The sequence below is a fragment of the Piliocolobus tephrosceles genome, chromosome 18 (genome assembly GCF_002776525.5).
Source record: "Piliocolobus tephrosceles isolate RC106 chromosome 18, ASM277652v3, whole genome shotgun sequence".
Classification (NCBI taxonomy): domain Eukaryota; kingdom Metazoa; phylum Chordata; class Mammalia; order Primates; family Cercopithecidae; genus Piliocolobus; species Piliocolobus tephrosceles.
In genome coordinates this window covers 21,878,627-21,891,355 of record NC_045451.1, presented here as the reverse complement: position 1 = coordinate 21,891,355, position 12,729 = coordinate 21,878,627, and the positions used below count along the sequence as shown (strand labels likewise).

Genomic DNA, 12,729 nt, shown 5'->3' with positions numbered 1-12,729 from the left:
GCAAGGCTGGTCTTGAACCCCTGACCTCGTGGGATCTATCTGCTTCACCCTCCCAAAGTGCTGGGATTACAAGCATGAGCCACCGCCCTGGCCGTGATCCCACTTTTGGCCGCTGTCCTCTCCCACACATGTGTCCCCAGTGCTGTCTATGGTGCTCCTCTGGTGCTCAGCTGGAGAATGGTCCCAGCAGCAGGACTCTGCATTGGGAGGGCACCAGCAATGCCAGGAGACAGGCTCTGGTCCAGGTAGTGCCCTGCACACGGCAGGCAGCCCCACTCACCCAGAAAATGAGTGACGGCTTCCACTCACCGTATATCTGCCCGTTGATACAGCACTTTTTAAAGGTCATGATATTTTGTGTGAGTGTCCCCGTCTTATCAGAGAAGATATAATGGATCTGCCCCAGCTGTTCATTGAGTGTGGTGGTTCTAGCTTTTGCAGGTGTGTCCTTCTCAGCATAGTACATTTGCAGGTCCCAGTTGATGAAGTGACTCTGTCCAAGACGAATCACTTCCACGCTAGGAAGACAGAAGATTATTTTCCGTAGGCAGCTCAGATATGAGTGGCAAGTAGTAGAGATTTTATTTTCATTGTACAGATAAGAGCAAGCTGCTTATTTACTGCTATGGTCTGAATGTTAGAATCTCCCTCCAAATTCATATGTTGAAACCAAGTCCCCAATTCAACAGTATTGAGGTGGGGCCTTTCGAAGGTCATTAGGTCATGAGGGCTCCACCCTTATGAATGGGATTAGTGCCCTTAATAAGGGGCTCAAAGGAGCTTGCTTGCCCCTTCTGCCATGTGAGGATGTAGCTGGAAGGCACCGGCTGTGCCTATAAAGCAGAAAGTGAGCCATTGCCAGAACCTGAATCTGCCGATGCTTTGATTTGAGACTTCCCAGCCTCCAGAACTGTGAGCAATAAATTTCAAAGATCTTTTGCTACATCAGCCCAAACTAAGCCCTCTCCAAGGAGACAAGCCTATGCACTCAGCCTCTGGTTTCTCGTAACCACATGCATCATTCTCAGGCGTCAGGGTCAAGCTGATTTTAGACAAGTAATTTCCATTCAAAATTGTTCAGTGAGATTTGCCACTCACTCCTGGGCACATTTAGCCAAGGCACCCATGTTCAGAATCCACAGCCCAGCAGAATGGATGACACAGCAACAATGACAGAGCAGTGGACACAGCAAGACTGACTCTTCTCCCCCATTCCCCATCGCACCCAGGGGCACTGGAATGGCCACGTTCACCTTTGCCCTCAGTGGTAGGGCAGAGGGAGTGAGAATACCCTAGGGTATAGACTCCTCTGCGCTCTCAAATAGGGCAAAAGGCTTCTGACAAATACCCCAAATCATGATCCCTAAATTATAAGGTTATAGAATATCCAAAATAAGATATTATAAAATTTATGGATCATCTGAATTTTAAAACTGTAAGGGACATTACCTATCTCAGTTATAAGGAAGCTGTTTACATAGCCAACAATTGTTAGGTGGGCAAAGGAAGTCCATAACAAGTTAAACAGATGGAAAAATAATGCTCTCCCCACTTCTTTCCCTTCCATAAATATTTCTTAAGTGCCTACTATGCACCAGATACCATTCTAGGTGCAGGGGACGTGTCTGTAAACAAAACAAAGTCCGTTCTCTTAAGGAGGTTACTTTCTAGTAGAGACAGACAAATATATAAACTAATAAAGAGAGGCTGTATCAGAGACAGAAGGTCTCTGCAGAAAATCAAAGCAGAGGCCAGGTATGGTGGCTCACACCTGTAATCCCAACACTTTGGGAGGTCGAGGTGGGCAGATCATGAGGTCAGGAGTTCGAGACCAGCCTGACCAACATGGTGAAACCCCATCTCTACTAAAAACACAAAAATTAGCCAGGCATGGTAGCATGTGCTTGTAATCCCAAGTACGAGGGAGGCTGAGGTAGCGGAATCACTTGAACCCGGCAGGTGGATGTTGCAGTGAGCTGAGATCGTGCTACTGCATTCCAGCCTGGGAAACAGTGCAAGACTCTGCCTCAAAACAAACAACAAACAAACAAAAATCAAAGCAAAGCAAGGTAAGGAGAGATGAAGATCTCCACCAAGGAGAAGTGGTCAGAAACAGAATGAGTCAGGAAAGGCCACGGTAATAAGGTGTTGTCTGAGTAGAGAGGCCTTTTTAGTGAAAGGGTGTGGGGAAAAGAAAGAGAGATCAGCCTGTTACTGTGTCTATATAGAAGGAAGTAGACATAAGAGACTCCATTTAGTTCTGTATTTGAGATGCTGTTAATCTGTGACCCTACCCCCAACTTTGTCCTTGCAAGAGACATGTGGTGTGGTGACTCAAAGTTTAATGGATATTGGGCTGTGCAGGATGTGTCTTTGTTAAACAAGTACCCAAAGGCAGCTTGCTGATCAAAAATCCTGCCCCTCCCTGGGCAATGGTACATCTCCCGGTAAAACCCATTGTGTGCTTTGTTTACTGAGTAAGGAGAAAACCGCCTTTAGGAATAAGGTGGGGCTTGCTGGAGCAATACCCCTAAATGGTTTATGGAGATGTTCGCATATGCATCTCAAGGCACAGCATTTTTCTTTAAACTTATTCATGTTACGAGGATTTTTGTTCATATGTCTTACTGCTGATTTCCTCCCTACAATGATCCTATTGTCCAGCCACTCCCTTATCTTTTTGATGGTAAAGATAATTATCAATAAATACTAAGGGAACTCAGAGGCTGGTGCCGGCGTGGGTCCTCTGTGAGCTGAGTGCCGGTCCCCTGGGCCCCGCTTTTCTTTCTCTATACTTTTGTCCCTGTGTCTTATTTCTTTTCTCAAGTCTCTTGTTCCACCTAACGAGAAGCACCCACAGGTGTGGAGGGGCAGGCCACCCCTTCAAAAGGGGAGCAGATAGATACCTACATAAGGATGCTCCTGGCAGAGAAAAGAGCAGGTACAAAGGCCCTGTGGCAGGAAGAATATCAAGGGGCCAGAGTGGCAGAAGCCCAGGGAGGTGGGCTGAGGTGCAGAAGGTACAGGCAGAGTGGAAGGCTGAGCACCAGATCACACGTGGGGCCTTGCGGGGTGGGTTTATTCTGAATGAGGGTTGAAGTCAAAGCAGAGATACTATCTGGAAGAACTTGCTCCAGCATGTTTTCAAAGGACCTTTATCTCCAAGAAAATAAAGAAATCATATTTGTCACGTGACATACCTTTATACAAAATTATGTATACAGTTTCTTTTATAATACACATTGATAGTTTTAGGCAAAATTATCTGTGTAACAGTTCCCTTGACAAAGGTAACACTCATCTCAGTTTTTCTCAAAGTAGCCATGGAACAGATGGCTGCCCCAGGGCTTTCCTTCATGTTAGAAGAACAACAGTAACTACATGTAATCAAATTAAAAATAAAGCAAATGCACATATAATGACACTAAAATAAAATAAATGCCTCTAATTATAGGTGTGTATGTGATCCCTATGTCTCTGGGCTATTCTTTATCAGAACTAAGAATGAACTGTGGCTGCTGGGTTTATTCCAAAGCACTAACCCTCCCAAAAATCTCTCAAAGTCAGTTTGGCCAAGGGCAGTGAACTTTCCTGTTAAAAAGAGAAAATTCCCGGGTGTGGTGACTCACGCCTGTAATTCTAGCACTTTGGGAGGCGAGGTGGGCAGATCACCTGAGGTCAGGAGTTTAAGACCAGCCTGGCCAACTTGGTGAAACCCGTCTCTACTAAAAAGACAAAAAAGTAGCCAGGTGTGGTGGCGGGCACCTGTGATCCCAGCTACTCAGGAGGCTGAGGCAGGAGAATCGCTTGAACCCGGGAGGCGGAAGTTGCAGTGAGCCAAGATCATGCCATTGCACTCCTGCCTAGGCAACAAGAGTGAAACTCCATCTCAAAAAAAAAGTAAAAGTGAAAAATTAAGAAATATCACCAAATCAGCTGCTTACCACTTATCAGAGATATATGCCCCTGACTTTGTTGTTGTGATTGAGATTTGAGATGAAAAAGAGAACATTTTGAGAGGTTGATGAAGGACAGGGAATTTCTTTCCTACCAGGAGGTAGTGGCCAGAAAGCACAAGTTCTCCACCTTAGGTGTGGCAGATGATAATAAGGAAGGCTCAGATGAGAGGCGAGGACCACTTCCGAAAGGGAAAACTAAGTTTTTCCATCACATGCTAAATCTTCCCCTCCTCCCAGGTTCTTTCTGAAGTCTGGGCTTTGGACCCCGGTGTGAAGGGAACCTCACTAATAAGACAATGACTACAGGAGTATCAATCGATCTTTGAAATTCCCTAGCCTTATCTGCAAACAGGATGAGATAAAAGGTGCCTGGCACAGAGTGGATACTCAAATGTTAATTTCCTTTTCCTCTCTTACCCTCAGTTCTGAAATGAACGTGATTTTCTTACCTGTTCTTTGTGACCTTTGAAACAATGATTGTTAGAAATGAAGGCACTACGTTGGGAGAAGGTACAACATTCTTCCATTAAAGCAAAATGCCAGAGAGGACAGCCTTACCTGACATAGAGAGAGATGGGTACCATGGTATTGAGAACAATGATATAGCCCCAGAAATTGAGGAATCCACGGTAGGAGGGTGTATCATCTTCTCCATCATAGAGATACCAAGAGTAATTGCCCACCTGTGCTTCCCAATAAGCATGGCCGATGGCAAGACCAGCAGAAAGCAGCAGAAGAACAACAAAGATCTAGAAGACAGAAAACATTTAAATGCATTCTGAAGATGGATTTCCAACCTCTTGCATTTCCTAGATGCTAATTAACCTTACTCAATACTTCATATGTTTGAGAATTTAGTAGTCTGTAAAAATACTGTATGTCAAATAAAAACAGCGCCAACATAACGCTTTGAAAGTCTATTTGATTGCTACGATTGACTGATGTATCCTACATCTCCCACAGAAGGTGAGGTTTTGTTCCCAAAATTATCTTTCAAAAGAGAAGGTGGTGTCTTATATTCAAATCCTTGAAGAGTCTTATATTGTAGGGCATTCTCTCAATTATGTTTACTTTGAACAATAACATACTGTTTGGGGAAGTTATCTTACTTAGCATGAAACAGCTTCCAACAAGGCTAAACTGGAATGCGTATAGAAAATATTCAACAGATTTTTTTTTTAAGACAGTCTCACTGTATCGCTCAGGCTGGAGTGCAGTGGTGCCACTGTGGCTCACTACAACCTCCACCTCCCTGGTTCAAACAATTCTCATGCCTCAGCCTCCTGAGTAGCTGGGATTACAGGCACACGCCACCACGCCTGGCTAATATTTGTCTTTTTAGTAGAGATGAGTTTAACCATGTTGGCCAGGCTGGTCTGGAACTCCTGACCTCAAGTGATTTGCCTGCCTCAGTCTCCCAAATTGCTGGGATTACAGGTGGCCTTCGCCCAACCAGAATTTTTTTTTCAGGGTAACAAAATTGCATCTATATTTGGGCCATTATTCCTTAAGGTGTAATGTCACAAGTATTGCATAACATTGTAAAATAAGATCACTTAAGAAGCAATATGATAAGTATCATGTTGTAGAAGTTATGAGCATATATTTATGGAAGGAATAAAAAGTCAACTCTCCTAGTGGTACTCAGAGATTTGCAAGTGGGAATAAAATTCCAGAGAAAAATTTAAATTTCCGAACACAGACTCCAAAAGTGCTATATCTCACAACTTTGTCGTGGAAATAGCAGAGTGCCAACAGGCTTTTGAGAGTGCCGCACTCATAACCACAACCATGACACCAGCGATGACTGTGAAAAGTTCAAATACAATTCTCATGAAATAAGAAAGCAGGGGAAAATGTTTCTTAAATTATTATTTTTATCTGATTTTAAATATGTATATGCAATCAAAGAGTAAGTATTAGAAGTATGCATTCAAATTGAACTAAATACTTGAAAACATTTTCGTTGGGAAATAGAAGGAGTGCTTAATATTTGGGGTCACCACATGGGCAGAAAAGAGCAAACATAGCAGGTCTGAGACTGCTTCCTCCAAAGCCTGCTTACAAGGTTTGCCCTGGGCTGGTATCTGGTAACTTAGATGTTTGGAGGATTTCCCGGTTATTTTTTATTCTCCGATGAGAATAGCTCATGAGCTGGGTGCAGTGGCTCATGCTCGTAATCCCAGCACTTTGGGAGGCCGAGGCGGGCAGATCACTTGAGGTCAGGGGTTCGAGACCAGCCTGGCCAACATGGTGAAACCCCATCTCTACCAAAAATACAAAAGTTAGCCAGGTGGAGTGGCGGCTGCCTGTAATCCCAGCTACTTGGGAGGCTGAGGCAGCAGAATCACTTGAACCTGGGAGGCAGAGATTGCAGTGAACCAAGATCATGCCATTGCACTCTAGCCTGGGCAGATGGGCGAAACTCCATCTCAAAAAAAAAAAAAAAGAATAACTCATGATGCCTAACTGTGCAAACAGCATGGTTTATGCTGACCATCTGTATTCTTCTGGGGAGTCTAGAGTTTTTTTGTTAAAAACCCTTGACACCAAGTCTCTCATGGGCTTCCCTGGTATAGACAACATTTCACTTGTGGTGTCATTAATTGCTGCTGGGAGAAGTAAGTGCTTATTTTGTGTGTGGCTTGGTGGGGAGCGTGGGCGGGATGGCAGACTTTTGGAAGCTTGCACCTGGTTTCCTTTGCACTTTGCTCCATGAGCCTTTGGCTGATCTTGCTCTGTGTCCTTTTGTTGCAATGAGTCACAGCTGTGAATACAACTATGTGCTGGGGCCTATGAGTCGTTCCAGTGAATCACCAAACCTGACAGTGATCTTGGGGGTCCTTGACATACTTTATTTTAAGCCTTGCCTTGTATTTGGAGCTATACGGTAGACGTTGCGGGGTGGGGAGCCCAGGGGAGGTTTGCTTCTAAGAGAACTGCCTCTATGGGAAAGGAACAGCAATGAAATCAACCCTACATTGACTTCAGGAGTCCAGCTTCACTAAGTTATCTAGGGCTTCTGGGTTTTCCAGTTCCCGTCATCAAAGCACTCAGGGCACCCTACAACTGAAATTTCCCTTCCCAAGGGGATTCTCCTGTTAAAAGTATGGCATTTCTGAGAAAAAGTGAGGTGTTTTTGAGAAAAATCCCTTCTTCCTGCATTTGAAGCTTGGAGTGCCCAAGAATTTTTCTGTTCCACCTAAAGAGGTAAGATTTCTTTGTATTAGAAAAACATACAATAATATTAGCGCAAAAGACAGTAATCTAGATGAGAGATCTACTGAGATGAAAAATAAATACCGTGTAAACCATGTAGTTCATCAAGTAATCAATTTTAGTTCTTTTAAATCTGGCTTTCCCACTATTCTTCATTATTTTAGTGTCAGCACCTGAAAATGGAAAATTCAATGTAATTATCAAGTGGGAAAAAAATCAATTCACTAGCTCGCCAATAAAATTACTCGTCTTGGCCAGGCATGGTGGTTTACACCTGTAATCCCAGCACTTTTGGAGGCTGAGGTGGGCGGATCACCTGAGGTCAGGGGTTCGAGGCCAGCCTGGCCAACATGGCAAAACCGTCTCTACTAAAAATACAAAAATTAGCCGGGCATGGTGGCACATGCCTATAATCCCAGCTACTCTGGAGGCTGAGACAGGAGAATCACTTGAACCCAGGAGGCAGAGGTTGCAGTGAGCTGAGATCGCACTACTGCACTCCAGCCTGGGCTACAGAGTCAGACTCTGTCTCAAAAAAAAAAAAAAAAAAAAAAAAAAAGAATAGCTCACGATGCTATTACTCTTCTTTTGGTTTTGATAGAGAAAGGACAGAAAAGCAATCCCCTTCTTTAAGTCTTTAAAGATCATAGCTGATTAACTTCTCAAGAAACTCTGAAAGTACCTGCAAAAATGACTAAGCCATGGCAGAAATCGGTGTTCCTAATTACACAGCCACGTAACAAAATTTTATCAGCATCCAAAGGAAAACTTGAGTTTCTCCAAAATAGTGTTCCCGTAAACTTATCTAGTCGGTTATTGGGTTCTTCACATTCAATAAAACCTTTTTAAAATATAAGATTCACATAATTAATCACATACAAAACTCTTTCTGGTTTTAATCAATAGGAATTGAACCAAGCAACTAAAATTTAAAGCAAAGTAAGACATGTTTTGTACAAACCATCAAATGTTGCCAATGTATCTTCTCTTTGGAGGTACTGGTCTGTGATTTCAAGTGACATCTTAAATTTTAAATTGGTTTCTCTAAAGGAAGGGGGAAAAATGAATTAAATGAACAAATTTTCGAGTTCAAAATGGATGTTAATCATCCAAAGTTACATTAGCCGTATCTAGACATGAAGGCTAAATAATTAGCTGTTTCTATTTTCAAACTCTGTTCACCTTGGAATTTCAGGTTTGGATAAGGTTATGCCCTGAACTAGAGAACATGTCTGACCTTGGGAAATGTTGGTTCCCTTCACTGTTTGTTGTTGTCAAGGTTAGCACAGAGGTGCCCACAAACATCCTTCTCACTGACTTGACTTTACCACCAGCTGGGACTACCAAAGCGCGATTTGAAAATGTAGCGTCTAATATTTAATCATATTAAGAGGATTCTACAACATGTATTTGTTACAGAAATTCTGTTTCACCTCTGTCAAATTCTTTTCCAGAGTGAATAACTGGATCACATGTTTTTGAAAGATAATTTCATTTGGAAAAGGAGGTGGTAGCTTTACTCCCAGTTGCCCCACCATAGTGCAAGGGTAAAGTCGTGGGTGAGCACAAGGGCAGGCTGGGGACAGGGTGAGGCTGCCTTCTCATGACTGATGGCTTTATATAGGATTCAGGAACACTCAGGAATTTCCATGGACTAGGTAAGTTCATTCTCAACCTCACCATTTTGTTCTGACAGGGCACGTTAGGATCTTATGTCTTTGTAAAGCTTTAGAATCTCTCATGGAAATAATAGCAGTTTTATAGTCCAGAATAAACAGTCAGTTGGGCGGGGTGGCTCACGCCTGTAATCCCAGCACTTTGGGAGGCAGAGGCAGGCAGATCACTTGAGGTCAGGAGTTTGAGACCAACCTGACAACACAAAGCTCCATCAGGCAACTGCTCATACTCCAATTTGGGTATAGCCTCAAGGCCTTAAAGGGAATGCAGTGTCTTTGTCAGTTAAGCCTTTACAATTAAGACTTGGTTAATTGGTTTTAAGTTTTTCTCAAAAAAAAAAAAAAAAAGTGTGATAGATTTCCAACAGTCAATTGACTGATCTATGAAGCAAAGACAGCCCTAGTTTTCTCTCTCTCTTTTTTTTTTTTTTAAATTGAGACGAGTCTCTCTCTGTCGCCCAGGCTGGAGTGCAGTAGCGCGATCTCGGCTCACTGCAAGCTCCGCCTCCCGTGTTCACGCCATTCTCCTGCCTCAGCCTCCAGAGTAGCTGGGACTACAGGCGCCCGCCACCACGCCTGGCTAATTTTTTGTATTTTTAGTAGAGACGGGGTTTCAGCGTGTTGGCCAGGATGGTCTCGATCTCCTGACCTCGTGATCTGCCCGCCTCGGCCTCCCAAAGTGCTGGGATAACAGGTGTGAGCCACCGCGCCCGGCCAGCCCTAGTTTTCAGTCTCATGGGCTCTCTGTAAAGCAGTGTATGCGTATCTGGAGCATGAGGCACGAGGAGCAGAGGGAGCAATGTCCCGACTCTACCACTCACTGTGTGACCTTGGGCAGGCTGCTGCAACTCCCCGGGCCTCCGATTCCTCATGGGTAATACAGACCAGTAATATTCATCTCACATGGTCATTTAGAGGATTAAATGAGCTAATATGTAAAGTGCCTGCAACCTCGTGAGCACTCAATAAATGCCTTGAAAACTGGTCAGAAAACTGGTCAAAAACAGAACTTCATTCTCTTTTAAATGATAGCATAGTAACCAAAACCAACACAAGAAGAATTCAGAATTGCCTATTGAGGCCAGGTGCAGTGGCTCACCCCTGTAATCCCAGCACTTTGGCAGGCCGAGACGGGCAGATCACTTGAGATCAGGAGATCGAGACCAGCCTGGCTAACATGGTGAAACCCCATCTCTACTAAAAACACAAAAATTAGCTGGTTGTTGGGGCTGGCGCCTGTAATCTCAGTCACTCAAGAGGCTGAGGCAGGAGAATTGTTTGAACCCAGCGGGTGTGGAGGTTGCAGTGAGCTGAGATAGCTCCACTACACTCCAACCTGCACAACAGAGTGAGACTCTGTCTCAAAAATAAATAAATAAATTGCCTATTGGTAAAGACTTTAAAAATCTGTTCCTTTCTCTTACACAGATAATAACCTCAGTATTATTCATACCTGTCTGGACACTGCTCAGCAGTTGATAAAGGGCTCAGACAGATATGCGCCTGTCTGATCTTTTACCTTCCCTGAGAGGTGGTGAAAGGCAGGTAGTTAGAGCTCTGCTTCACAGAGGGGCAAAGGTGAGATCGGTAGGGACAGGCAGCAGGTGGCAGAGGCAGGGCCAGATATCAATCCCTCTGGTCCAGAATGCTCCGATTTCAATGGAATGAATGTGCCTTCAAAGGCCAGCTTTAAATGAGGTCCATCGAGACACACTTACCCATCCAGTTCTGCTGTTTCCACATAGCAGAGGCTGTTCGGCTCAGAGCTAGACAGCAGGAGAATGTCAGCCTGTCCAAAAGAAAACACACCAATAACACCGAGACCCTGAGGGAGAAGCCGAGCGCAGGGGCTGGGGGAGAACAAGGAATGAGAGAAGCAGAAGTTGGTCACTTACTGGAACAAAATCATTTTTTTTCAGACGAATGACGTCTCCAACTTGAATGTCTTTCCATTTGGCAACTTTGAACCTAAGGATTAAAAATAATGAGGATTTATTGAAATTTTAAGTTACAGGCAAGGGAATTACTATTCTTTCTGGATGTTACAGATTCTGGAAAATGTGTAAGTCACAGAGAAAATGATAAAATTTTGCTTTTCAATGACGTAGACATATTAAGTGGGCATGAAAATCGTATTGACCTCTGAAGGAAGCAATGATGATGACTTTGATATGCTCTTTCCCTCTAGGTCATGTAAGGAAGAGTTTATGGGGGCCACTTATGTGCGTGGCAGGGAAATGCTTGCCACCGCCTTTTGTTTTTGCTTATGTCCAACTCGCCTCCCTGCTGTGTTCCTTCTCAGTGACCCATCACTTGCTCCGTGCTGGTCCCAGGACAGGAGCACCTACGTTATGGCACCCACGTGGGCCTGCCAGAGTCTTCATGGGGGCTTCAGAGCTTGCCTACTCTCTACTGTTTAAATTATCTTTATTATTTAATTATTATTATTATTATTATTATTATTATTGAGACAGAGTCTCGCTCCGTTGCCCAGGCTAGAGTGCAGTGGCACGATCTCAGCTCACTGCAACTTCTGCCTTCTGGGGTTCAAGAGATTCTCCTGCCTCAGCCTCCTGAGTAGCTGCGACTACAGGCACATGCCACCACGCCCGACTAATTTTTGTATTTTTAGTAGAGATGGGTTTTTACCACGTTGGCCAGGCTGGTCTCGAACTCCTGACCTCAGGTGATCAACAGAGCTGGGCCTCCCAAAGTGCTGGGATTATAGGCATGAGCCACCTCACCTGGCCTGTTAACTTCTTAATTATAAAGGCTTAACTGGCAAAGACACTGCATTCCCTTTAAGGCCCCGAGGCTATACACAAATTGGATTATGGTCAGTTGTCTAATGGAGATTTGTGTTGTCAGCACAACTTGTGTTTATACAACTCCTTCAGCCTCCCTAGCATATCATCTTCAGGGCTTTGCTCAGTCTTGACATCTTTCCCCACATTCCCTTGCTAAAGTGACTTTTGCCTTCCCTGAACTGTCAGAGCATTTTGTTTTTATCGTTTTTTATTCTGATATGGATTTTATTAGAATGATGTGTATAGGTGTCTCATCTTCTGTCTTGAACTGTAAGTTTCTCAAGGATACTGTCCTGCCTCCAACATGCAGAAAGTGCTCCTTAAGTGTTAATTTAATGTAGTCAACTGTGACAAAAGCACCAACTCAGTGATCAGTAATGAGTTGTTTTTTGAGCAAGAGCCTCCAGGCAGAACTGCAAATTCAAGTGCTAAAAATAGTAACTAAGGCCTAATTCCAAGACTTTTTCTGTGACAACACTGAGGAAAATAACCTGACTTACAGCCGTACTTCCACCCTGTATAATTCAAATATGGACTATACCAAGCTATAAATGTGTTTAGGTGGCTTGTTTTCCCTTGCAAATAAAAAAATTATGTTCCAAAGTTACCTTTCAAGTGTCAAAAAACAAAATCACAACAATTTAAAGAACTTAATTGGCTTTGTTTACAATTCTAGGATTAGGAAACACTTCATTCAGTAAAACAGAATAAGCGTCCCAGTGAGCCTAGCAGAAGAGGTTGTTGTTGTTGTTGTTAAGACAGGAGTCTCGGCCGGGCACGGTGGCTCAAGCCTGTAATCCCAGCAGTTTGGGAGGCCGAGACGGGCGGATCACGAGGTCAGGAGATCGAGACCATCCTGGCTAACACGGTGAAACCCCGTCTCTACTAAAAATACAAAAACTAGCTGGGCGAGGTGGCAGGCGCCTGTAGTCTCAGCTACTCGGGAGGCTGAGGCAGGAGAATGGCGTAAACCCAGGAGGCGGAGCTTGCAGTGAGCTGAGATCTGGCCACTGCACTCCAGTCCGGGCGACAGAGCAAGACTCCGCCTCAAAAAAAAAAAAAAAAAAA

At 43.9% G+C, this 12,729-nt stretch overlaps 1 protein-coding gene across 1 annotated transcript in view; it reads right to left on the bottom strand.

The window, feature by feature from the left end:
- Window positions 1-12,729, bottom strand: part of ATP8B1 (ATPase phospholipid transporting 8B1) — an 81,861-nt gene that overhangs the window by 42,124 nt on the left and 27,008 nt on the right. The window contains exons 6-12 of the mRNA XM_023218299.2: window positions 10,750-10,822; window positions 10,573-10,643; window positions 8,140-8,222; window positions 7,861-8,019; window positions 7,263-7,351; window positions 4,518-4,708; window positions 310-518 (exon numbers count right to left, since the gene is read on the bottom strand). Coding sequence (XP_023074067.1) covers window positions 310-518; window positions 4,518-4,708; window positions 7,263-7,351; window positions 7,861-8,019; window positions 8,140-8,222; window positions 10,573-10,643; window positions 10,750-10,822 — 875 coding nt within the window. The remainder of the gene's footprint in view (window positions 1-309; window positions 519-4,517; window positions 4,709-7,262; window positions 7,352-7,860; window positions 8,020-8,139; window positions 8,223-10,572; window positions 10,644-10,749; window positions 10,823-12,729) is intronic.